Genomic DNA, 27,867 nt, shown 5'->3' on the forward strand with positions numbered 1-27,867 from the left:
TGTTGGTTAAATATTTTGATACCAAATTTTACGAGAACGCTATTCATATTATACATATTTTTACTTAATATAGCGGGTGTTTCGGATTAAAAACCAAATACCAAATATTATAAAGTACAGTGTATTTATTGGGGGAATGGGGGTAAACTGTGCCAGTAATAATATTTTAAAAAGCTGATGTAATATTTTTAATGTTAATGTTATCTGGGGCCAAAAATAAATCCAATTTAAATTATTCCGCCATGTGTTATCAACATATTAGCTGGTTATCCCGGATACTATTTAGCCGCGGGTAGCCTCTACTGAGTACTGTAGTACATATTAATTTTATGGTTTACTTTTGTTCGAACTGGTTCTTTTTGATTATGTTTCATCGTGTTTTATTTATATAAACCATTTGCGTTAATGATATTTTCTTTGAAACATTGTTGTTGTGTGGCAGGTGTTCTTATTGGCTGCTGGAAAATAGTAGATTCCTTTCACATTTCGTGTTTCGTGGTAAAAGTACTTATTGGCTGCTAAGTCCCTTATTGGCTGCTGTACTTATTGGCTGCTGTTATTGGCTGCTAGCTTGGTGTCAGTTTTTTAGAATATAAGTAATTTTCCGTGGTTTTGCTGATTTAAATGATGGCGGGTCGATTAAAATTAATTAAACTACTTCAGCATGCAAGAAAACTTTGTAAAGTAACTGCTGCACCCGCTGTCATGTTTGGGACAGTGGCAGTTGGCTTCAAAAGGAATACATGGAATGCGGACAAGAAAGGTCAGTCCCACTCGAAAGAAATATTGCAGCAGAAAAGTCCTTGTCCAACTTTGAAAACGTTGAAGCCAAAAGCCCTCAAAAATGCTTTCTAAAATCATTACTGCTTCTGCGGTAGGCTTTGTCTCTTTGGGCCCTATTTGGGGCTTCGAGGAAACCCAAACCATAGTATAAAATAATAGACCTTTACACGGGAATTGTCTAATCCTCAACCTTAAAAAAGGGTTTGTTAAATAACCAGTGTGTTTCTGAAAAATATTGACATTGTATTTAGAGAAGTATTTTATGTTTGAAATTGATAACTGTTTATATTTATATTTTACCATGTACAAAGATATTTTGCAAAAAACAAGCATTATATGCATTAAAACACAGGATTTACCTTCCCAATGAAATGAAACTTTACTGACGCAGTAAACAATTATGCTAATCGTAACAACTTGGCCATCTCCTCCAAGCTTCGAGATAGACCTCGTAAATACATTCATAACCACTCGGCCACCTCTGAGGTGTTCCAATTGTTGTAAAACTGTAAAACGAAGAAATACCGAAACTCCGGTTCAGTTATTTTTTAACATTATATCCTACGTAAACAGAAGTTTTGTCAGTCCAAATGAAAATATATCTGACATGTTCAACTGTCCAACGGACATTCGCGTTGTCTGCAATATGCCTTCTTCACAATTGCACAGTCATGTAGGCAGTGTCACGTTATGTGTGTTAATTTTTAATACCTGTACCATGCCCTTTGTTAATCCTGGATGAAACGATACTTTCTTTGCCTTATTTCAGATTCCATAGTGTTTCTGTCAAAAGAAGAAAATGCAAAACCTTCAAAAGTGCAGATCAAAATGACAAAAAATGGAGAAAACAGAGGTAATACATCCTCACTTTCTTTTATCAATAATAAACTTATTATTCCCAAAATAAAAAAAAACGGAGAAAGGTGTCTATTTACATGTTTACAGTGTACAGTCATTGCATTGAACTGTATACTTAGTATTAAAGGCATAACAAAAAAAATGTTTATTTCTAGTTACCTTATATTTTAGCAAACGATTTAAGACATCGCAAAAGTGTAAGTCATTCAGTCTCTCTGCCTCGGAAATGTTGTCAGTCTGAAAGAAAAATTGTCGGTCAGAATACATTTTTGTCAGCATTTTTTTTTTTCCATCTGTGAAAACTGTAGGCCTGACTTACCTTACCATTTAAGTTGGACAGTGCAAATATACCAGTCAGGACCGTTTTTGCGATGTCTGGACTTGGGGCTTTGAGACTTAGTGTTATTTGTTTTGTCTTTTGGTATTTCTTTTCAGTATTTCATTGTACCAAAAAAGTAATTGTATTGTTTATTTAGAGCACTCACTTTTGATACCCAACAGGCTGTGAAAATATTAGTTGCTTAGTTAAATGTCTCTTACCTAGGGGTCATAGACTCAATCCCCACCAGAGTGAGAGTGATCCAGTGGCATAAGTGTTCTGCTCTGACCTGTGAGGTGTTTGGCTTGATCCCGACCAGGATTAAATGTCAAGTAGCATAGTTGTCTACCTCTCAAGTGATAAGTTGTGGATTTGATTCCTATCAGGGTAAGATTTCTTGGCTGGAAAAAAGGACATAATACTGTTTTTTTGCCACAAAAACAAATGCAAGTGATTTAAATGCCAACATTTCTTGTAAAAACTATTCTCAAAACATGCATGTTCATACACTCAAGTTCTATTTCAGAAGACCCTGTGCTGCCGAATGGCGATTACAACTGGAGCTGTAAATGTATCGAACATGACGTTGTGGGGCCTTGTAACATATCATTCCGACCCCTAGCGAAGTTCATGCATGATAACAAGATCAAAGAAACCCTCGATGTTTTGCCACAAGAGTTACGTGGACAGTTTGATAGGTATCTAAGTGGTATCTTCATTGTTGCTGTTTATTGTTTTTTACATGTATTTAAGTTTTGTTGGTTTTAGTAAGGAATAGTGGCAAAGGTAATGTTGACCTTTTGATAACACATTTTGAAAACATGTACCAAAAGTGCCTGAAAGAAGAAATACGGAATATTCACAGTACAGATATCATGATGTCTTATAACATAAGGCTTACTGATGATAGTGGTTTGTGTCTGGTCCATAACTTTGTCATTTATGGTGGGATTTGGAAATAATTTGACTTCAGTGACCACCATGAGATGACAGCATTTTGTGCTCCATACCTTGGTCCCTAGAGCTTCAATGTCATGTTCACTGTCCCGCTGAACATTGTCAGTTTTTCTGAGCCTAAGTGATGATATAGGTTTGTGTCCGGTCCATGACTTTTTGTCATCCTCAATTATCTCACGCCTATGAAATAGGGAGGGAGATATTGAAATGGCGTTGTCCGTCCGTCCTTCCGTCCGTCCGTCTTTCCTTCCGTCCGTCCTCCGTCCGTCCGTCACCTGCGTTTTCTCAGTAACTAGCCGGTAGAATTTCATGAAACTTAAAATAAATATGAACCACTATACTGGAATGATGCCCGTCCAAAAAAAAAATTGATGGGTCAATTGTCCTTGGAGTTATTGCCCTTGATTTTTTGAAAAATGCTTATTCACAGCCATTTCTCAGTCACTAGCTGGCAGAATTTCATGAAACTTAAAATAAATATGAATTACTATACTGGGATGATGCCTGTTCATTTTGTTTTTGGATTGGTCAATTGAACTTGGAGTTATTGCCCTTGATTTTTTGAAAAACTCTCATTTACAGCCATTTCTCAGTAACTCGTTGGTAGAAATTCTTAAAACTTGAAATAAATATGAACCAACATACTGCGATGATGCCTGTTTATTTATATTTTGGATTGTGTAATTTCTATATGAGTTATTTGCCCTTGATTTATTAAAAGGTCCATGTTTGCAGCCTTTTCTATGCAACTACATGTAGCTGGTAGAATTTCATGACACTTGGAATAAATAAGAACCAACATACTGTGATGATGCCTGTCTATTTTTCTTTCGGATTGGTCAATTTTCCTTAGAGTTATTGCCCTTGATTTATTAAAAAATCATTGTTTGCAGCCGTTTCTCAGTAACTAGCCGGTAGAATTTCATGAAACGTAAAATAAATATGAACCACTATACTGGAATGATGCCCGTCCAAAAAAAAAATTGATGGGTCAATTGTCCTTGGAGTTATTGCCCTTGATTTTTTGAAAAATGCACATTCACAGCCATTTCTCAGTCACTAGCTGGCAGAATTTCATGAAACTTAAAATAAATATGAATTACTATACTGGGATGATGCCTGTTCATTTTTTTTTGGATTGGTCAATTGTACTTGGAGTTATTGCCCTTGATTTTTTGAAAAACTCATTTACAGCCATTTCTCAGTAACTCGTTGGTAGAAATTCTTGAAACTTGAAATAAATATGAACCAACATACTGCGATGATGCCTGTTTATTTATATTTTGGATTGTGTAATTTCTATATGAGTTATTTGCCCTTGATTTTTTAAAAGGTCCATGTTTGCAGCCTTTTCTATGCAACTAGCTGGTAGAATTTCATGACACTTGGAATAAATAAGAACCAACATACTGTGATGATGCCTGTCTATTTTTCTTTTGGATTGGTCAATTTTCCTTAGAGTTATTGCCCTTGATTTATTAAAAAATCATTGTTTGCAGCCGTTTCTCAGTAACTAGCTGCTAGAATTTAATGAAACTTGAATGTTATATGAACCAACATCCTGCAATGAACTTCTTCGGTACTTCTTCGGTGAATTTCTACGGCTACATTTTTATCTCAACTATTGAGTACGTTCTCAACAACGGAGTACGCCTACACTTGACAGTCAATGGAAAACAATGATTGATGTTTCCGAGTAAGCAGTTTCGGAAAAGACAGTTTTATTTAATCATCCCTCTGATTTATTTCGTTAAAAAAATTTATCATAAAGTAGTCCCGGTCGATATTTATAATTTGGCTCGGAAAGGGATAAACCAATGTGCTTATCTTATTCTTTCTGAGATTTTTTTTAACCTTCAAGCACAAACAAGCCATCAAGCACAAACAAGCGATCAAGCACAAACAAGCCATTGTTGGCGGGGGATATCTTTTCACTGAAAATGCTTGTTGGGAAATAATTTTGGATTAGAGACCATGATAAGATGACATAATTAACCTTCATATAATCTTTAAACATGTACAAATTTTGATATTTATTTCAATACTCATGCTGTAACATCTTGCGTGCGGGGGTAGTTATCTCTTCTGTGATAGCTCTTATATTGTACTAACTGAATCTTATGTTCAATGGTTCGTCTCTACAAGGAGTATTATGTTATTACAGCCTGATGGACGACTACCTATCTTGTACTATGGACCACCCAAAATACTACGTTAACCTACTGTCATTAGAAGAACTGGAAGATATACGAGATGAGAAGGTCGCAGAGCAACAAAAACTGAAAGATAGGGAGCTCCATACTCAAAGATTTGGTAAAAAGCTAGAAATATTAGAAATCAAGAAACCTTATATAATCATTTTCTTTTGAATGTTTCTTAAACAGTAAGTGGCTGCTACAACATGGTTATTTTATTAAAAAAATGAATTCAACTTTGTATGTTATAACTGGGCTTCTATACTTTATCTCTTAACATATATAAAATCCAATTTAGGTTTTTCAGTGAATACATCATTTACATACATTTACTCTTCTGTGGCGCATTCTGTGATAAACACAAATAGTTTGATCTGATTTGTAATAGCTCAATTGTGAATTGAGTAAATGAAAACATTTTGTCTGTGCACAGATAATCTTTAAGTCCTTTAGACTTCACAAACCGGGCACTGACCAAATGCTCTCATACATGATGAACCCCAATACTAAAACTTTCAATAGCCATGCCTCAACATTTATATTCCATGGAATACTTAATGCCTAAATATTATATATGTAACATTTTACTTAATTTTCCAGGGAATACCAAATGCTTTTTAATATCCAGTACCTTAACATTGCATGTAACATTATTCTTTATATTTCAGAGAATACCCAGTACCTTTACATTGGATGTAACATTATACTTTACATTCAAGGGAATACCCAGTGCCTTAACATTGCATGTAACACTATACTTTATATTTAAGGGAAAACCCAGTGCCTTAGTTTTGCATGTAACATTATACTTTAAATTCAGGGAATATCCATTACCTTAACATTGCATGTAACATTATGCTTTATATTTAAGGGAATACCCAGTGCCTTAACATTGCATGTAACATTATTCTTTAAATTTAGGGAATATCCATTGTCTTAACATTGCATGTAACATACGTTAGATTCCAGGGAATACCCAGTACCTTAACATTGAATGTAACATTATACTTTATATTTCAGGGAATACCCAGTACCTTAACATTGAATGTAACATTATACTTTATATTCCAGGGAATACCCAGTACCTTAACATTGGATGTAACATTATACTTTATATTTCAGGGAATACCCAGTGCCTTTACATTGCATGTAACACTATGCTTTATATTTCAGGGAATACCCAGTGCCTTTACATTGCATGTAACACTATGCTTTATATTAGGGAATACCCAGTGCCTTTACATTGCATGTAACACTATGCTTTATATTTCAGGGAATACCCAGTGCCTTAACATTGCATGTAACACTATGCTTTATATTTCAGGGAATACCCAGTGCCTTTACATTGCATGTAACACTATGCTTTATATTTCAGGGAATACACAGTGCCTTAACATTGCATGTAACACTATGCTTTATATTTCAGGGAATACCCAGTGCCTTTACATTGCATGTAACACTATGCTTTATATTTCAGGGAATACCCAGTGCCTTTACATTGCATGTAACACTATGCTTTATATTCCAGGGAATACCCAGTACCTTAACATTGAATGTAACATTATACTTTATATTCCAGGGAATACCCAGTACCTTAACATTGAATGTAACATTATACTTTATATTTTAGGGAATACCCAGTACCTTAACATTGAATGTAACACTATGCTTTATATTTCAGGGAATACCCAGTGCCTTTACATTGCATGTAACACTATGCTTTATATTTCAGGGAATACCCAGTGCCTTTACATTGCATGTAACACTATGCTTTATATTTCAGGGAATACCCAGTACCTTAACATTGAATGTAACATTATACTTTATATTTCAGGGAATACCCAGTGCCTTTACATTGCATGTAACACTATGCTTTATATTTCAGGGAATACCCAGTGCCTTTACATTGCATGTAACACTATGCTTTATATTTCAGGGAATACCCAGTGCCTTAACATTGCATGTAACATTATACTTTATGTTTCAGGGAAGGACACAGTGTTTTTCATCTCTAAGGAAGAGAACAAGATCCCATGTAAAGTGGTAATCCCAAAGGGTGAAGATTTAGAGGAGTTTCGAGGTCAGTTGACATTTTGTCGCTTTATTTCAAATTGCACAATCATGCGCATACACGTAGAAGCACAAACATTTTAAATGTGTTGAGGACTGCACGCTTTTAATGAAGTTCTATTTGACATTTTTACTCTTTGGAGAATATTGTTTTTAAAGTTTACTTTTTCAATGCGAATTTGGTCTAGATAGGACATCATGTTTCTGGGATTTAAGAAAATACAACTTTTTTAAGACATTCAGAACAAAATCAAATAATATTTCACTCGTATCTATGCCATATTATGTTTGGTGCTCAGTCAGGGAAATATATTACAATCTTACACTGAAAAACAAACTTCCTCTTTATAATTCACCTTGTAAACACAAAAGTTATTTTTCCATGCATCTAAAGTCAGATATGAAATATAACTTTTTGGGCTCATTAGTTGAAATATAATAGGGTTATTATGTCTCCCCCTCTCTGGGGGAGACATATTGTTTTTGCCCTGTCCGTCAGTCCGGTAGTCCGTCAGTCCGTCCGTACGTCACACTTCGTTTCCGATCGATAACTGGAAAACCGCATGACCTAGGATCACCAAACTTGGTAGGGAGGTTGGTCGTGAGGTGTAGAGGATCCCTATTGTTTTTGGGGTCACTAGGTCAAAGGTCAAGGTCGCGGCGACCCCCAATATAAAAAACATTTCTGCTCAAAATCTTGAGAACGGTTTGACCTAGGTTCACCAAACTTGTAGGGAGGTTGGTCATGAGGTGTAGAAGATCCCTATTGTTTTTGGGGTCACTAGGTCAAAGGTCAAGGTCGCGGCAACCCCCAATGTAAAAAACATTTCCGCTCAATATCTTGAGAATGGTTTGACCTAGGTTCACCAAACTTGGTAGGGAGGTTGATCATGAGGTTTAGAAAACTCCTATATTTTGGGGGGTCACAAGGTCAAAGGTCAACGTCGCTGTGACCTCTAATGTAAAAAAATATTTCCGTGCAATATCAGGAGAATGCTTTGATCTAGGTTCACCAAACTTTGAAGTGAGGTTGGTCATGATGTCTAGATGATCCCAATTGTTTTGGGGGTAACAAGGTCAATAGTCAAGGTCGTGGTGACCTTCCATGTAAAAATCATTTGCGTGTAATATCTTTATGTCTCCCCAATTCATGGGGAGACATATTGTTTTTGCCCTGTCCGTCAGTCAGTCCATCAGTCTGTCAGTCAGTCAGTCAGTACGTCACACTTCGTTTCCGCCCAATAACTATAGAACTCTTAGACCCAGGAACTTCATACTTGGTATGCTAGTTGGTCATGACTAGTAGATGACCCCTATTGAATTTGGGGTCACTAGGTCAAAGATCAGGGTCAACGTGACCTTGAGGTGAAGAAACGGTTTCCACTCAATAACTAAAGATCCTTTGGGTCCAGGAACTTCATACTTGGTATGCTAGTTGTTCATGACTATTAGATGACTCCTATTGATTTTGAGATCAAAAGGTCAAAGGTCAAGGTTACCTTCAGGTAAAAAATGTTATGTTGGCAGTGACCTTAAGCTTAAAAATGGTTTCTGCTCAATAACTAAAGAAAGCTTGTACCCAGGAACTTCATAGTTGTTCATGACTAGTAGATGACTCCTATTGATTTTGAGATCAGTAGGTCAATGGTCAAGGTCACCGTGACCTTGAGGTGAAGAAACTGTTTCCGCTCAATAACTAGAGAACGCTTGCAACCAGGAATTTCATACTTGGTATGCTAGTTGGTCATGACTAGAAGATGACCCATATTGATTTTGAGATCACTAGGTCAAAGGTCAAGGTTGCCATGACCTTGAAGTGAAGAAAAAGTTTCCGCTCAATAACTAAAGATCCTTTGGTTTCAGGAACTTCATACTTGGTAAGCTAGTTGTTCATGACTAGAAGATGACCCCTATTGATTTTCAGATCAAAAGGTCAAAGGTCAAGGTTACCTTCAGGTAAAAAATGATACGTTGGCGGTGACCTTAATCTTAAAAATGGTTTCTGCTCAATAACTTAAGAACGCTTGTACCCAGGAACTTCATTCTTGGTACGCTAGTCGGTCATGACTAGTAGATGACCCCTATTGATTTTGAGATCAGTAGGTCAAAGGTCAAGGTTGCCATGACCTTGAGTTGAAGAAATGGTTACCGCTCAGTAACTAAAGAACACTTGCACCCAAGAACTTAATACTTGGTATGCAAGTTGGTTATGTAGATGATCCCTATTGATGTTGTGATCAGTAGGTAAAAGGTCATGGTCACGATGACTGTGAGCTGAAAAATGGTTTCCGATCAATAATTGAATAACGCTTGCGCCCAGGAACTTCATACAATGCAAACTTCGTTTACATTTTCCATGATTAATCAACAACACTTTCTTCTCTTCACTATTTAATATAATCGAATAAACCAAACTTCACTGTTGGTTTGTCTCCAGTCCAAAGTTACAAATTTCATGTCCATCATTTATTTTTTCTCATCTACGACCACACAATAGGGGAGACAAGCGCTTTTTCAAAAAAGCAATCTCTAGTTAGTACTGCGTTTTGATCCGGGAGGTTGTATTTGACTCTGGAGTGGATTACTGACTACCATATTTTGTGATGTGATTTGCATGTGGATTTATGATGGGTATACAATAAAATCCAGTATATAATTTTCATGTGTTCAGTTGTAAATGTTTCAACTAATAATTATAATCTGTATAATTATGCAAGCATCTTTTTCTTTTTCAATGCAAGCATCTAAATAAAATGTTCTCTTTATAATTTTGATCAGCATTTAACTGCCTTATCCAGCATTCATTGTCTTACACTATTTCAGAACCTCTCAATCCTGACGGCACCGTAAACTGGGCTTGTGGATGTATAGAAAGAGACGTGGTCGGCCCATGCAACTCTGAGTTCCGTGTTTTCCGACAACTCATTCATGACACCAAGGGCTATAAGGATGATATGCCTATGGAAAAGCAGATGGAGCTACATACAATTATTAAAAGCTACTTTGACTGTATGAATGAACATCCAATTTATTATGCGGCGACGCTAAAAAGGACAACTGAGGGTGATGATAGTGAAGATGTAGATGTTAAAGCTGACAATAATAATGATACTGATTCTAAAGGAGAGGTTTCACCTTGATAGTAAATCATTGTAAATTTTTGGTAAACATTTTCATAGAAAATAATTGTGAATTAAACAAACAAAAAATGTTGTTGTTGAGTTGCAGCTTTCTTTCTATACCTAAAATGGGGCCTTTTGACAACTCTAAAAATCTGTACATGATAATCTATTTTTTGTTATCTTTTTCGTGCGGGCATCAAACATTGGTTTCCGCCCAATAACTTGGCAAAGCAAGATAGCATTTAGGGATAGGAATGAAAGTTGGTTTGTAGGTAGCTTATGTAAAGAACTAGCTTAGACTCACTTGAGGGGGATAGGGGTCAAGGTCACTGTTACTTGAAATAAAAAAGGGTCTCCAACCAAATTCTTTAGTAAGCATTGATGGATAGTGAAGAAAAAAGCTTATGTAAAGAGCTAGCTTGGAATAGCTTTGAGGGGGATGAGGTCAAGGTCAAGATCACTGAACATTGCTAAAGAATCTAAACAATTGCCAATCAGAAAGGCCCCAGCTCCACTACAAAAATGGTGAGCGAAATATCACTGACCTCGCCTGTTTTTTGTGTTATCAGTAGTTCATCTTGATCATTTTGCTTGTTTAATGCTAACACTCCAGCAGCGAATCTACTACTAAATCAGGAATGAATATTGGGTCAAAAGTGGACGTTATTGTACATTGGCATCATGTCAGATATGACTTGAAACAAGGACAGTTTTTACTATAATTGTTAAGAGATAGGTCACTTGGTCAAATGATATAACTATAGTTTTGTGCACAAAATGTCAATCTTAAATTTTATTAGTGTCTTCAGGAATATGGAAATCATATTTTTTTATTGACATTGTTCTTTTACCTGGAATGTTATGGGTGGAAACTTGATGGCTATGCATGACAGTGATGTAAAAAAAGGTTATACAACATGTATACATGTACAAGAAAAATTGACCGATGGTCACAAAGTGTAACCTTAACCTTGACCCACTGATATGGGTCTTGCACGAGTGATGCTGTTTTCTCCTGTTAATCAATTTTTGCCAAGTATCTTAAATCTTCGAATGAATTATGACCAATTACACTTTGTAACCTTGGACCAACAGTCATGGATTTTTGCATGTTGCAAGACATCATTTCATGTTGAACATTTGTGCCATCTATTTGATAATACTCAAATGCAAGTCAAGTTACAGCCTGGATAAGCCAAATTTGAAGGAATTTTGACCAATGACCCTCGAGTTAGAATGACTGACAGACACATGTCACTGGCTTTTCATGGTGAATATTTGTACCAAGTTTTAGCCAAAATTACAGCCTGGACAGGATATAATGAACACAGGCACTAAGAGATAAAAAAACTCTCGACTGATAACCATGTGAAGCTCACTGCAAGCAGGCTCGACACAATCTTCAGAGGCCACATTGCCATAGCAACCAAAATATTGTGCAAAAAATTGATGCATAATCTTTTTGCTCTTTCTGTTGACATTAACCACATTGATATGACTGATCAATAATTTAAATGACTTACATAATTTCCTTATTGTCGTATACCGGTATCCACAAATGAAAACTTCATGAAGGTATCTTTAATACTTTTTATAGAGATTTTTTTACGTTCTACTTTTTCAATAAATAAAAGAAATAACTAGAACTCTGCAATTGGATGTGTTCTGACGAATTATTTACTGTCAACATTATAGCTGTAAGATTGGCATTTTATACATTGATGTTGCCATTTACTTTCTAGTGTAGGTGGCACGAAACCAGAACAGTACTATTTGTTGATCATGTCTGGTAAAAAAGTAGGCCATTGAACTACCTCTATTAAAACAATAGCATAGAATAAAAAAGAGAATATTTTCAATCCTTTATTAGTTTAAAAGCTGAAAATGGAATGTTAAGACAAAGAGATTATAATATAGTATTTTTTACAAATATTCTACAAAAATAAACATCTCAAAAGATCATATAGGTAGGTAAGGTCAACACATAATTAATTTGACCCTCAAGTTTGTTGCTGTAATAGAAAAACTTTCCAAACATAACAACCCCAGATTTGTAATACTGACGTTTAACCATTTTCATTGTTAATAATTAGAACACACATGGTAATAAATAATCTCTACGCTTTAATCTATGTTAAAATTAGGAAACATCAACCAAGGATTATAACCCTTTCAACATACCATAAAACAGTGCATTGTCCTTTTACATACATCGAGAATTCGGATTTTCCTGATCCATTTATCACCTACATATTTGTGATTTTCAAGACTTTGTCCAAAAATAAATAACCACTAGAAGTACACAAAAAATCAATATGACATTTTTTAATACGCGAGCTCCGCTAAGAATGCCAACGGTCTTCTGATATTTTCGCAGTCAAAGAATATAACTCGAAAATTAGGAAAGCCAGAGATATGGACTTTGCTTTACATATATGTTTGTGTATTGTAACATTTGTACCAAGTTTCATTTGAATATCTTGAACATGTTTTGAGTTAAAGTCATGGTTAAAGTTTCTGCTTGCCAATGACGAAGATAACAAAAATTAGGTCAAGGCTTTGACAATATTTCAACTTTCTTTCAGCAAAATTTCATACAGGCTTCAAACAGCATTTCAAGAAGAACATGCTCATCATTTATTATCTTTCAAACACAAACTTAACCAGAATATACATTGCTACACACATCTGTACTGTCATTTGGAGTAATGCTTTGATAAAAAAAACGATCAGCAAAAAATCCTCTGCCTTATTGTAACAAAATGATGGAAGACATCAAATTCAAATATTGACATTATAACTAACAATCTTGTTAACAAAATACATAACAATTCATGGAAGGCTAACAATTAACATTGGAAAATAATTTAACATCAAGGATTAGTCACAATCTGACTGATTTTTGTGTTAGCTACTACAACAGAAGTTTAACTACTTATAGTTATGCATTACCCCTCATTAGAGATCATTGTATTTTGTCTACCATTTTCCCTCTATACACTACTCTAACTTTTCTCCAACCATAAGGCACATATTGGTTATATTAAAGGGGCTAGACACCGGATGGTCCCTAATTGGCAAATACAGTATTTACTCAAAATAAACCTAGATTTGTCCATGCGAGCTAGGAGGCCGATAATACATCATTTAACATGATTAAATAATAAATGCAACAATTATGTTGCTGTCTCATCTATGTTTCCCTGTTTAAAAAAGTGCATAATTGTTTCCCAGTTTAAATCTGGGATTTAGGTGGTAGACATCCCCAGTATATTAAGAATTGGAAATGCTGTGAAAAATTCATGTGTTGTAAGCATGTTTCTACAAGCCAATAAAATATCAGAAATAATCATTTACTTCATCATTCAACTTACTAGGAGAAACTTTCTTTCATGCACTAATTAATCATAAAATAAAATCTAAATAATACATCTCTGAACTTGACAATTCTAAACAACTTCAAATAACAATTTTTGCTAATAACAAACAAAATATATTAATAGCTATTCAAAGTCTAAACATAGCTACACAAAATAAACAGCAAGTTCTGTTCAGGATTGTAATAATTTGAAGGCACACAATATACCAGCAGGTTTTATTAAAAAATAATTGTTTTTAATTTTAACACATTAGCATGTTAAACTTACTTGGCTTAAGTGATAAAAAGTAAAAAAGCAAACGATGAAGGTACTGATAAAAAATATTAGCCTTTATAAATGGTTTGTTGAATTAATAGCTGCCTGGTCACAAAATCCCCAGATCAAAACTGTGTACCTAAATCATATGATTTTTTTAGTTTTGATCATTTATGTCGAATGAGTTTAACATGATAATGCATTTTTAGCTTCAACCTATCTTGTGCGCCTATAAGACAACAGTATGTAAAAAGAATATTTCATTTAAAAGATGTGAATCCCAGATATTTGATAACCATTAGTGGAAAAGGATACTTATTTAAATTGAATGAATATATTTTATGAATAATAGCAAACATATATTAGCAGAATGGAATGAAAGATGTCATTCGCGAAGTTCTGACAAATAAAATACATGTACAATCCATAAAAGACATATAAAAATATGAACACATTAACTTGGGACGGATAAACTACAGTATGCTCATTTGGTAAAAAAACACATTCACAGGTATCAAATAGTTATACATTATAGTATGAAAGTGCATGAATAATGTGCATAAATATACATGTATCTTGGTATAATTACAATGTATCAATCAAGCAAAGCGTAAAAGTAATTGAATCAATCTTTAAAATATCTTGCAAAGTTAAAATAAAACAAAACACACTCAAACAAAATGCATAATTGGAATACAAAATGTATCAACTATTTCAGAAAATCTACAGACAATTTACAAGAGTATGTCCCCTATTTCTCTACAAACCTTCAGCTTAACAAATTTAAGCTACTTATTTTGGTTAGCATAATATCTTACTTAAACTGTATTTTACAACATAAGAAATAGTTTATCATGATTATCATGACGATAAAAAAAAATCTTAGAACTCTTCAACATCAGAATATGTCATACATTATAGGAAAACATAAATGTGAGCTTAGCTTGATCCTGTTATAAGGGACTTAAACTTGTTCGAGAAATCGGGACCTGATGTCTGTCAGTCTATACTGTGGCAGAAAATAATTCAACTTTTAAGTGCAGTTCCAAATACAAGTTCTGCTTTTCACAGTTGATTTATACTGGGCTTTAACGCTACAACTTGTCTATGACAGCATAAAAAATATATGACAAAACTTACAGTTCTTGTCTTTCCTTAACAAGTCAGAAAAAAAGATCTTTCAAAAAAGATATCTTAGTCGTAACACATACACTGCTCAAAATTGTTCAGGTTCACCTGTAAAGTTACAGTATGTTTTTTACATTATTTCTATTGAAACACAGTTAAGCCCAAAACATAGTTTGTCCTGGAATATACCATCTTGAGGCTTGTGATATTTATTGAAATGGGCCTCTGACTCATAGAAGGGCCTCTGACCCATAGAAGGGCCTCTGACCCATAGAAGGGCCTCTGACCCATAGAAGGGCTCCTGAACCATAGAAGGGCTCCTGAACCATAGAAGGGCTCCTGAACCATAGAAGGGCTCCTGAACCATAAAAGTTTATAAAAGAGCCATTTTAAAATCTTTTAATCCGGAGACATTTTTCTACATTATTTACATGATTAAAGCTTAATTATGTAGAAAATCTTCCTACAGAGAAGTAAGCAAACACAGTATAGTATCATGGCTGATTTCCGTGCCATAGTCAAAGTTGAAAAGCCTATTATCTCAGGCAACAATTAATGTAAGTTTGTTTGGTGTTTCCCTACAACTCAAATAATATGCACATCAAAGAAAATCATTTGTGGCTGTTTTGTTATATTTTTCATATTTGTCTATATATCTGTGTTAATTGAATTTGTATGAAAGTTGAGGAAAAACTAACTTGAGGACTGCCCCTGCAATTTAGTCAGGAAAAGTGAAAAATGCTGTTGAAAAATCAAGAGATAAGAGATTTAATCCTCAGAAGCACTTGTGAAGAATATTGGTGATCTAAATGCATCAAAAGTACATGGTTTAATGTTTGACATTTGCAAACAATGCAACAATTATGCTTATAAAACTGGACGGTAAATTAAGTAAAAATGATAGTTTTAGCAAAGGTCACAAATCCGCACCACAGCAATGAATCCAATTCACTGACACTACCCCTTCACTAAATAGGCAGTCACCTATACATATACCACTTAATGGACCAAACTTGGAACTAATCATGATTGAAGAACGATCTTCCCAGATCAAGCTGTTCCAATGCCGGGAAAGAAGAACAGATGTGGCATGCGCAGTGTACTCTTGTATTCCGACATCTGAGACATTCGGTCCATGTCGGCATTCGGACAATGAGATACCTTCTTGGACACCAACAGGTTTACCTGAAATATGCATATATACACATTGAAAGCAGCAATCATTTTTTTAAACAGGAATATGAGGGTGTTTCATGAAAAATCCTTGGACTGCTTAATTACCTAGGATACATATTAAACAGTGCAGTACAACTGTTCAACTTCTTTCCTAGGTATGAAATCACTCCTGACATTGTTGACAAAACAGCCCTCTTATTCTCCTTTGACTGGAGAGACTGATATTTAAGAAACCAGTTACAAGTATTATAAGATTGTTCAGAAAAAACTGTATATTAAATTATTTATTACAATTCTATTTAAGGTCCTCATAAAGTGGATACTTTATGACTCACTATGGCATTGTAATCGTATGTTGCATAAATTACAATTTTTACAACATGTATATTGCCTTGATTTTTTTAACAGGTTTTGACATGAACAACTGTTAATTAAGGCACCAATCCACATTGAGCATGGCACAGACATTATAACAATATGCACACTCCATAAAGACCTCAATGTTTTTGCTTCACACTGAAAAAACATTGAGCTTGTGCCAGACGTTGGGGTCTTTTGCCCTTCACTTACTTATAATGAGTAATCCCTTAACTTACCCTTCAGTATGGCACATACTCCCTACTCTAACAGTGTGCATAGCTCAAGAAGAACTCAACATTGGAAAACTCCTTGATTTGTAAACACTTTTCACACATAGAGGCTTTTTTGCCCTTCATAACTAACAATGAGTAATCCCTTGACTTACCCTGTTCAGCATGGCACAAATGTCCTCACAGTGTGTACATTGTATGTTCCATTATGACCTCAATGTCTAAGAATTGCAATGTGTCAGACATGGATGCTTTTTTGCCCTTAAATAACTGATAATGATTAACCCCTTGACTCACCCTGTTCAGCATGGCACAGACGTCCTCACAGTGTGTACATTGTATGTTCCATTATGACCTCAATGTCTAAGAATTGCAATGTGCCAGACATGGATGCTTTTTTGCCCTTAAATAACTGATAATGATTAACCCCTTGACTCACCCTGTTCAGCATGGCACAAACGTCCTCACAGTGTGCATACTTCATGAAGACCTGTACCAAGGCTTCCACATACCAGCTTCCCCGATCTCGATTACGCCATGCATAGTAACCTAAGGAAATTAACAAATGGTTGTTAAACAAAGGGGCTTAAGCTAGAGAAAACAAGAGTACTTCAGCACTCCACTATTTTTCTCACTTGATAAAGGGGCATAACTCAATAAATATTTAGAAAGAATTATGAGATTTAAAAATCATAGGGAATATGAGACACTCGTACAAAATTTCAAATTGATATTTCTACCGGTACCAAACTTTTATGTTCTGGCAAATTAACTTTTAATACATTTTAGTAACAGTTGTGGTTTACATATTGTAGTTTTCCACTACATTAGAGAGAAGTTGTCTCAGTTGTAAATGCGTATTCTTATGTTTAAATGACACCGATTAACAGCAATACATGTATGTTAAGCTTTTATAAAAGAGAATTGCAAAGCTAACGCCAAGCTTTTCTGTTGTCAATGGGGCATAAACTATTATTGAAACCAGAGTTATGGGTCTTGCTGTTCGTGTGTTTTTTGTCTCTGGTTACATTTGTACCAAGTTTCATATGAATATCTTGAATGTTATATGGTTATAACCAAGGTTTTTGAGCACTGATGGCAACTAGTAGCCTAAAGCTATGATATTAATACCTTAATTTTTTCAATTGAAAAACAGGCATGCTGAAGAAGTTAAATACAAAGCCATGCGATAATCTATTATCCAAACCAAAACTACCAGTCAACAGTATATCATACCTTCCTGAGTAGGGTAACAGATGAGCATGTCAGACATGGACGGCACCTGTCTCACTCTGGCGTCTGCCCCATCATGTTCATCCGGATAGTACTGTACTCCACGGTCCAACGCTCCTGTGTCAATATGATAAGGAACATGATCTAATTGTTCTAAAATACTTCATGGGGGACAACAGACCAAAAGTTAGGTTTGAGTAAGAATGATTCAGGCACATAGCACGGTTTAAACCCCTCTTGAAATTGCTTTATAACCATATTCTTTGTACTTCTTACTATTTAAATGTATAATGCAAATGATCAGCTAAAATCAAATTTTAGAACTATTAGCAATCTGAAACAGAAAAAACTCGACCCTTATTTCAGGATAAAATCTTAACTTTACCATTCCAGATACATGTACTATCTATAAGTTCAAATCGACAGCAAATGTTGAAATAGACACAGCATATGACAAAAAGTGCTTCTTATGAATTTTTTCAAGAGTATACATAAACATATAGCCTGTAATTGTCTTAAATACTCTTCGAAATTTACTGTTCAATTTGATTGCCCATTCCAAAAGACATTTTTTATAAACTAGTAACACAATGCTGTAGAAATCCTTGATTACTTGTATCTACAACCTAATTAATTACTAATCAAATCCATACATTTCTCCTGTATTATTGATGTGTTCACTTACAACAGAACTGTCACTTAAAAAAAATCATGCGTTTGCATTTTTTCCAGCTAATATAATACCTCAATGGGCAATAACATTGAATTCGTATTTGAATTTTTATAGGCCTTTCAACTTACGGATTTCATAACTCTTCTATAATAAGCTAACATAACCCATGCAACATGTAGCAACAAGTACGCAGACATTCCCTTAAATCTATGAAATACTGTAATCCTGCACTTTCTCCGAAAGCCTTGACACAAGTTCAAAGCTAAAGACTCCCAATTTGAATTTTCCTGTGCTCTCCTCGACTCTCAAAATTAACATTCATTGAGTGTTTATTATTGTATTGGGACCAAATATAATTACAAGAAACATCCTTTTTGTCAATCATGAAGTTCAGGTCCTTATATCACAAAATTTTTTTGTGATATTGGGGCAAGATCGTTACAGGAACTCTATCTGGAATCCTAGGGAAAAACCCTGAACTCACCTCCCCTGCAAGCCTGTATAATAAACATCTTGGGTTTCCCTCTCAAGTCTGGGCAGCACGTATTATCAAACAGGGAGAAAACTGCGTCAAGCTCAAACTTTTTCCCATCAGCACCGAATATGTAGCCTTCCTCGCCGTGACTGAGGATGCACACCACACAGCAGTCTCCTAGGGCGTGGCCGGGATCTTGGGAGAAATCTTGTAGCTTTTTCACCATTTCCTGTGGCAACAATGGTATCAAAAATGAAACTATAATTATTTATCATATGTAAATATAAAGCCCCTGCAATGGCTGAGATAATATCACGCAGCAGTCCCAAAAGGAAGGCAAGGATTTCAGGAGAAATTTGTAGCTTTTTCCCCATTGCCTGCCAATAAATAAGACAGTATCTTTCCCCCTCACAATAACTCGAGAATAAAGCAATCACATTAAGTATAGCCTTGGGTCTAGGATAAAGGTTAGATTTAAAACTGTTTTATGATAAGCAAATTACTGTCTTCTTAACTTCAACCCCTAGTTAACCGGATCCCAAGTGAATGACAAGAAAGTTCATACTTCCAGTTTCAAATTCTTAATGGAAGCCCAGTACATGAAAATGGAAATTAGATTTACATGTACTTACCAGAGCTGTCAGCCCATCCTCATCATTGATAACAGTGACATCAAAATGTAATTGACAGAGTAGATGATGAAGGTTATCCCGGTCAATGTCAGTCCCCCGTCTCTCAGTCTTACCCACAACCTGGTTCACATTGAGAATCAGAGCCTTGCCTCGGGGTATACGGGCCATCTGGTATGCCTGAAAATTTAACAATAGTAAACATTTATGATGTGTGTATAACAGTATAAGTTAGTTACATTTTGAACGTAATCTTGGTCAATGTCAGTGCCCGCCTGTCTTTCTTTACCACAACCGTTTAACAGTGAATGTCCATCTTGTCCATCACCTTGTTAGCCTTTCAACAGGTAAAACTCCTTAAAGCTTATTGATAGTGAGCGTAAGTGGAGGTGTCAATAATGCTCAGTCAACGTGTCAATCTTCTCCATCCCCTTGTTTACATTTGGGATCATGGTCTTGCCACATGGAATCTGGTTTGCATATAGAGTAAAAACTGGTGAACACATTAGATATGTGTCTTGGATGATAACATATGGAAATTATCTCAGTAGATGTCGGTTTCCTGCATGTCGGTTTTACACATATCCTTATTAACATAGAGGATCATAGCCTTTCCACAGTGTATACATCTTCATACTCTAGGGTGGCGACCATAAATGGCGATGTATATAATGAAGGTTACCAAAGTTGATTTGTCCATCTTATCCATCACCTTGTTAACATGGACAATCAAGCCATGGCCTACTATTTTCTAGTAAGCCTGATATACTACTAGTACTATTTGAAACCTGGGAAGTAATGTTTATAAACACTTGCTATTATTTATTAATAATGGATCTTATGTACTACAAAGCAAGAAATTTGTAACAAACTGAAAATATCTTACCTTTTTATAATGGTTAAGATAAAACTGCCGTGCACATAACTCAACATGCACAGTGATTGGTCCATCAGTGAGGTCAATTTCTGGGTCATCCATCGCTCCTAGCAATGATGACCTTTGACCTTTCTCATGCTCAAGGTCACCCTGAATATAGAACTTTGGTTGAGAGGTAACCCTTGGTGACTCTGATATGATAGGAATTGGAGAGGGTTTGGTTTTTTGGGGCGTTGGAATTCGCACAATGTCTTTGGAATTTTGAAGGTCAGAATGTACTAGTCTTTCCACAGCAGTTTGGTTGACCTGGCGGTCAGGGACATCTTGATTAGGTACACTATCGACATCCTCACGAAATCTTTTGCCTGAAAGAAGTAAAAGACCACAGCATCAACATAACATGTCACAATTCAAACTATTAAAAACGTTAAAGAGAAAAGTATAGAGTTTGAAATATCAGTTGATGAATGTCCCAGTTCTATGAACTCAAAAGGAATATCTCAATTCCATTCAAAACTCAAAAGAACATTATGCTCATTTTTACTCTGCTTGCAGCTCCGAAAAAATGTTACTTTAAAGCAGTTGTTGGGTGCACTAGACCGAATTCCTGTGAAATTGTTATCAATTTTAAATAATGAGAATTAAAAAGACCCAAGCATTTTTACAAGCTTGAAGAGGATTTAACCAGTGCATCGCTTGCAGGCCTGTGCTCATTTTGACCACTGTGAATGAAAGGTGGAAACTTACTGTAATTTGTCTCTAACTGCTCTGATGATGGTCGCTTATGCATGGTATCTGCAAATGAAAAGACTAATTCAAGTATGTTTACTTCAAAGTTACAAGCATACATAGGAATGATGTTGAGTCATTCTGAAATTGAGCCAAAACATGTTAAAAAAATTATAGTAATACTATTGAAAACTGAATAATTTAAGGCATAAGTAAATGATTTACAAAAATCTGTTTCAAAGAGCATCTGCCAGTTGCTGTTCGATGATAATTCAAAATGAAGGAAACAAAACAACTGAATTTGAACAAACCTTGTACCATAAATATTATCAACAACAAAGAATCTGTGAGATTCTCATTCAGGTCTTTGTTTATATTTGTTTGCAATATTCACTTGTTAATTCCTTTATTTAGACTTTGTCTTAAAATGAAAAGTAGAGTTCATGATGTTTCAACATAACATACCAAACTGCCTCTTTATTAGCACAAAAGAGCGAATATATCTTACCAACACTGTCATTCCTAGCCAGCCTGTGTGGAACATAATTATCTCCCATTTCTGGATACTCTTTAGTCTGGAGGTCAGGATGGCGTGAAACAGGAAGTACTCTTTCAACATGGCGTCTCAATGTTACTATTTTTCTGTCTTGTCTATTGTCAGCATCAGAATTTACTTCAACAAACCTTTCAGGTAACTCAGTATATTCCCTTTGATAGGCTTTTGGTGTCATAGCAGGATATGGCCCTTCAAAATGTTGAACATCTTTTTCCATAAAATGTTCATCATCAAATCTGTTCCGAGACCTTTTCTGGTTATTTCTAACCTCTGATTCATAATTTCTATCAGTCAATACCCTAACTTGAGGATTTCCATTTGATTCTTGGCTAAATTGGGACCTATCATCACCCAAGTGATTTCTAGATTTTAATGGAGCAAATCTATTGGAATACTCAGAATTCTCATGAAACTTTGTATTAACATTGGCAACATTGGACGGAAGACCGGATTTCTGTGGAGAATGCATGAACACATTTGGTGAATGAGCAATACTTCTGGTTAGCTCATGTTTACCATGATTTATCATATTTGCTGGCGAGGAGTCTTTTGCAATCATATCATATTTGATCCCAGGTTCTTCATACAACCCTGGTACTTTATGCTTGCTATGTGAGCCATAACCATACTCTGGTCTAAACAACCGCTCTTTATCATTCTGACTACACATCATACCACCACTGTTATACACAGAATACACTGATTTTGAAACCTTAGATGGATCGAGAAACTTATTTTCATAGAAATATCTAGCTTCCTGCTGAAAATCTTGGTCATCACTGGGTCTACGCTGCATGATACCATGCCCTTGATCTAAATTTGGCTCCACCAATATAGCACCGTGCGGTTCTATACTTCTCCTATATGATTCTTGTTGGTATTCTTCTCGAATCGTCACAGGCTGTACATATGATGCAGTGGGTAAGCTCTCCCTGGATGCTGAATGTGTCAATGAAACAGACTCTTTGGTTTCACCGGTTTCAGTCTCTTGTACACAAGCTGGGCTTGATTTTCTATCAGAATTATTTTCTGAAGTTTCATTGTTTTCTGTTTCTGATTTTAGAAAGAGCGATACTAATTCTCCCTGAAATTGGTAATAGTAAAGATCAGTATGATACACCACGTTTACAACAAATTAAATTTCTATTTACTTTGTGTAAGTTTTGGCAATACACAACAATTTCTTCTTAAAATCTTACAGGTAAACTCAGTTGAGACAGCTTCAAAATATTCTTTTCATCATGTATATGGTGATACGCAAGATGTATTATTGGCCTCATACTAGCTCATATTATTTTTTCTGTGCTGGTTTTGAGGAAATACTGTTTTTCCCGATTAAGGGATCATCTGGTATCTTGTCCCTTTAAAACGTTGGGCACTACTTTCATGATAGCAATACCAGCAATTTGATGAGGACAGAAACAGTTTTCCTGCACAATTTGCCTATTTACCTGTTTGTCAGCAACGAGTGCATCACAGAAGAGTTTGAAGGCCTTAGATCCACACTGGGGTAAGATGTCTAGCAGCTCCTCGGCTTGCTGATCCAGGGTGCGCCCAGTCTGAAATTGGTTTTATGATCAAGATATTTTTTATCCAGGGTGCACCCAGTCTGAAACTGGTTTTATGATCAAGATAATTTTTTTCCAGGGTGCGCCCAGTGTTAAACTGGTTTTATGATCAAGATATTTTAGATCCAAGGTGCGCCCAGTGTTAAACTGGTTTTATGATCAAGATATTTTAGATCCAAGGTGCGCCCAGTCTCAAACTGGTTTTAATGATCAAGATATTTTAAATCCAAGGTGCGCCCAGTCTCAAACTGGTTTTATGATCAAGATATTTTAGATCCAAGGTGCGCCCAGTGTTAAACTGGTTTTATGATCAAGATATTTTAGATCCAAGGTGCGCCCAGTCTTAAACTGGTTTTATGATCAAGATATTTTTTATCAAGGATGCGACCAATCTGAAAATGGTTTTATGACTGATGATATTTTTTCAATCTTTATTAGAAATAAAAAAACTTTCTCGTTGCAAATTATTCTACTTGCACTAACAAGTCAGCGCATGGACTTGGTCAGTGTATGGATAATTATAAGTCCTGTGCACCAAACTAAAATAATTTTATATATCACACTAATAATACGAAAACATTTAATGCTTGAATCACACTTATTTGTTTCCTGTGTAGAACCCAGTACGGGTTCCATTTGGACATATTTACACCTCAACTTCCGTTCCTTAAATGAACGGCCTTTCCGCAATTGCGTTCATCAATTGATGAACCCAACATCTTCAGATATGTTCGGATTTCAATTCATCGCATGACAAAATACATGAAAACTATTGATCTTGTTAGTGTTTGTATTGTGTCAGCAGGTCCCGTAAAATATAAATCCACATTTTAGAAAGTGTTAAGTTATTATATTTTAAATGTTTTTATGCCAAAAGTGTTTCAATTTTACGTTTAAAAGTGATTTCAAGTGGTTGATCTTTTCCCGCGTTATTGTGACGTCATTCGAAAAAAATGTTTTTGGTAACAGTCTGGTCGTCCTCTTTACAGAATGGGTAAGAAAGGATTACTGAAAGGTAATGCGAAATGAAATGGAAGTACTTTTTAACGTTTCTTGAATAAAATAATGAACTAATGGTGTAAATATAAGGAATGAATTGCGGGGTTGATGTCATTATCGGGGATATGAACGCAATTGGGCTGGTCAAAGTACGCATGGAGTCCTTCGGATTCCACACACTTAGACCAGCCCAATTGCGTTCATACCCCGATAATGACATAAACCCCGCAATTCATTCCTTAATTAAATGAGATGATGACCCTTATGGGAATTGGACCAATGACTTGTGTGAAAGACAGACACATATACCACAACAGCGCCTAGCATTTACACATTTAACAATATCTGACACTTGAAAGAAGTTTATTGCCATTTTGCCTTATGATAACATTATGGTGGGTAACATACATGTACCAACATAACATATTCAAGGGTTGTGCGGATAATGCAGTGGTAAGCGCACTAACATCTCACCAAGGAGACCCAGGTTTGATTGCCAGTCTGGGCATATGTGAGTTTGGTAAGTGGTCACCTAGCCAACTAAGTGGGTTTTCTCTTGGTACTTCGGTTTCCCCAACATCACAAGACCACACTCTCGCACAACATCGTACCAATAAGAGTGACTTAGTATAAGATACCATAACTTTCTTCACAATAGTGAAATATATAATGTTTAAATATCCATCAAAATTCTTGTCAATTTTTGATATGCTCAACTCAAATACACTGACTTATACCTTTATCTCTCTGACCATCCTGGGATCAAGGACTTTTCTGGCAATAAGCTGGGATAGCAGGCCACCTCTCATGTTCATATTGTCTACCAGGTTAACACGCTGGATCAAGAGGATGTCTTTGTGGCACTCCTCCATCTGAACAATATATATATATATATATATTTACATTCCTTAGATTACCCTGGGTAACACATATTCATTTAACTGCATTCATATTCTGATTATTACAATAGCGTTGTAATACATGTATCTCTCATCTTAATAAATAAGGAAGGTTGAGATTGGTCAAATAAAGTTTACTGGTAATTGCATGTTAATGAAATGAGTGACATCACTGACAATGCTGCTTTTCAACGGCTGAATTTATAATGGGTTTAGTTAATGTGCAAGGTTGTTTTTTTTTTAACATATAGTTTGGTTATCCCATAGAAATGTTGCTAATAATGAGTGTTACTATTGAATTGCAGTTCATCTGTGCATGCAAACTTTTGCTAAGCGCACTTACAACCGTGCACTAACAAACAGTTTCATACATCTATGAATCGCAATACTATAACAATAAATCCTTAAACAAACAATGTCATAACCTTTCATGACAGTTTTTGGAAATTAAATAGCTTAAACGGATTTGGCAATGAAATCTTGAGAATTTACTTGTTAAATTGGCATCGCTGCATGAATTTTAATATTTTGCCAATTGGATTAGGTGAGATTATCTAACCTGTGATATCTGTCATAATTGGACATGCCTAGAAAAAGGATGTATAACAATATAACATGATATATCATTAATACAGTTCTTACACTAATCAAATTTAAGGCAGGAAAATTGCTGTGTTTCATCATTTAGTTAGCTCATAAAAATCTTAAATATCCATTTCTGTTTTTCTATTGCTGATCAATCATGCTTAGAACGAAGAAATGTGTTTTGAAAGTGTTTGCAGTTTGTAGCAAAGATCAGTACCTTCAAGTGTTTGCTTTCAGCTATGTGATTGTGCTAACCCAGAAAACATCTCAGCGCTATTGTGGACACTGAAATATAAAACATATATATGTACCTTAAACTTAAGTGCATTCCTCTACCCAAAACGGGAGCTGAAATTGCACATGATTCACAATTCTAATAAAACTGCTTTTTCACAAAAACAGAAGCCAAATTAATAAAAAAAATTGACAAAATTTCCTTCGCATAGGACAGTCAACGAAATAAGACTATTGGATGAACAAGCCCAAATTCTTATATTACATTTTTTAATATGTTCACTTATCTCTTTACAAACACCACTAAAAGTTTCAAGCCCACATAATTACATTAATAAAACATATGTGCAAATGAGCATGGTCAGCCGACATAAAATATAAACACATATTATTCTTAAGTCAAGCACATGTTTTGTTCCATGGCAGTTCATATACACATGTAGCATAATTGTTTGTTTCACCACAAGTGATATTTACTTTTTGTGTTTACAAGGTGAAATATATTGCAATTTTTTACTGGGACAAACATTGGGCCAATTGCTTTTGACTTTGGAACAAGTTTACACCATCTTTTAAGACATTGCTAATATATTTGAATGTACACTCAACGAGTATCCACTTTCCTTGCTCACTCCGAATGATAAAGCCGATGATAAACCTGATGTTCGGGGGTTTCTTCAGAGGGAAAAACCTTGCTGAAATCCCCTATAGAGCTGCTCGTTTACCTCTGATTTTAATATAAGCGGTAGCATCGAAAATCGTTTGATATTATTAATTTTGTGACCCATCTGTGGAACTGTGCGTCTGATGAGTTGAGCAAGAAATAATTCTCCATTGTTCAGGATTTTTTATCCTTATATAACAGTTTGACATTTTCGTACAGAAAGTGCTGATCGACTTGTTGGGGAAGGTTCAGATATTGTCTAGTGAATATTTAGTTCTTAATGTATGTATTCCTTCGTTCATTCAGAATGGTGATGATAACAAGTCACAAGTCAACATGTCACATATATTTATCTCTCAGTCGTCTCTGTTCTCACCCCCAAGACCGTAGCGGCTATGTTCTGTTAAACAAATCACATTATGCCCAGAATCTAATTTAGATTAGATTATCAATTGACATATTTATTCATCAAAACCAATTTAAACAGAGATTCTTATTATTAAGTTTCTGCAGTGTCTCACAGAGTTATTCATGGGTAAACCCCTCCAAGGAACGCTGTGATCATAATACTTACATTGACTGATCAGCCTCCAAGAAAATCCAAACTAAGCAGAGCACGGACAGTTCATTTAATCATTGTGTTGGCAGCAAAAGTGAAAATCCACATAGGGAAATGGAAAGTGGATTTAACTCGTTAAATGAGTGTACTGTACAATTAAAACAGTGTACAGTTGAAACAGTTTTCTTTTATCTTAATTGGAAAACTACACATCAAAAGTGTATTTTTTTAATAATTTTATGGCAGTTAAGATTTGAAAGTTAACAACGATGATGTTATTTTATGTATTTTCACTTACAACTACATTCCCAAACAAATTAGTCTTAGTTGCCAAAATCATTCAAAATACAATAA

General features: G+C 35.3%; 2 protein-coding genes across 4 annotated transcripts in view; one reads left to right on the forward strand and one right to left on the reverse strand.

Annotated features, from left to right (window-relative positions):
• Window positions 1–559: 559 nt before the first annotated feature.
• On the forward strand, window positions 560–10,395 carry LOC128203039 (uncharacterized). Its single transcript, XM_052904289.1, has 6 exons — window positions 560–763; window positions 1,553–1,636; window positions 2,487–2,658; window positions 5,082–5,230; window positions 7,100–7,192; window positions 10,006–10,395. Exons 1-6 carry the CDS (start codon window positions 625–627, stop codon window positions 10,320–10,322), a joined length of 954 nt encoding a protein of 317 aa, XP_052760249.1. The 5' UTR covers window positions 560–624; the 3' UTR covers window positions 10,323–10,395.
• A 1,759-nt stretch (window positions 10,396–12,154) lies between these two features.
• LOC128203403 (uncharacterized) overlaps window positions 12,155–27,867 on the reverse strand; it is a 16,055-nt gene continuing 342 nt past the window's right edge. For 2 of the 3 annotated variants that reach the window (XM_052904809.1, XM_052904808.1), the window contains exons 2-12: window positions 26,274–26,341; window positions 25,310–25,444; window positions 23,457–23,564; window positions 21,958–23,089; window positions 21,468–21,515; window positions 20,730–21,085; window positions 19,847–20,023; window positions 19,224–19,443; window positions 18,070–18,183; window positions 17,273–17,382; window positions 12,155–16,252 (exon numbers count right to left, since the gene is read on the reverse strand). In XM_052904809.1, the coding sequence (XP_052760769.1) occupies window positions 16,118–16,252; window positions 17,273–17,382; window positions 18,070–18,183; window positions 19,224–19,443; window positions 19,847–20,023; window positions 20,730–21,085; window positions 21,468–21,515; window positions 21,958–23,089; window positions 23,457–23,564; window positions 25,310–25,444 (2,535 nt within the window). In that variant the 5' untranslated portion in view covers window positions 26,274–26,341 and the 3' untranslated portion in view covers window positions 12,155–16,117. Of the gene's footprint in view, window positions 16,253–17,272; window positions 17,383–18,069; window positions 18,184–19,223; window positions 19,444–19,846; window positions 20,024–20,729; window positions 21,086–21,467; window positions 21,516–21,957; window positions 23,090–23,456; window positions 23,565–25,309; window positions 25,445–26,273; window positions 26,342–27,528; window positions 27,645–27,867 lie in introns of those variants that run through there. The other variant, XM_052904810.1, reaches the window with a different exon arrangement.

This window comes from Mya arenaria, chromosome 9 (genome assembly GCF_026914265.1).
Source record: "Mya arenaria isolate MELC-2E11 chromosome 9, ASM2691426v1".
NCBI classification, from domain to species: Eukaryota; Metazoa; Mollusca; class Bivalvia; order Myida; family Myidae; genus Mya; species Mya arenaria.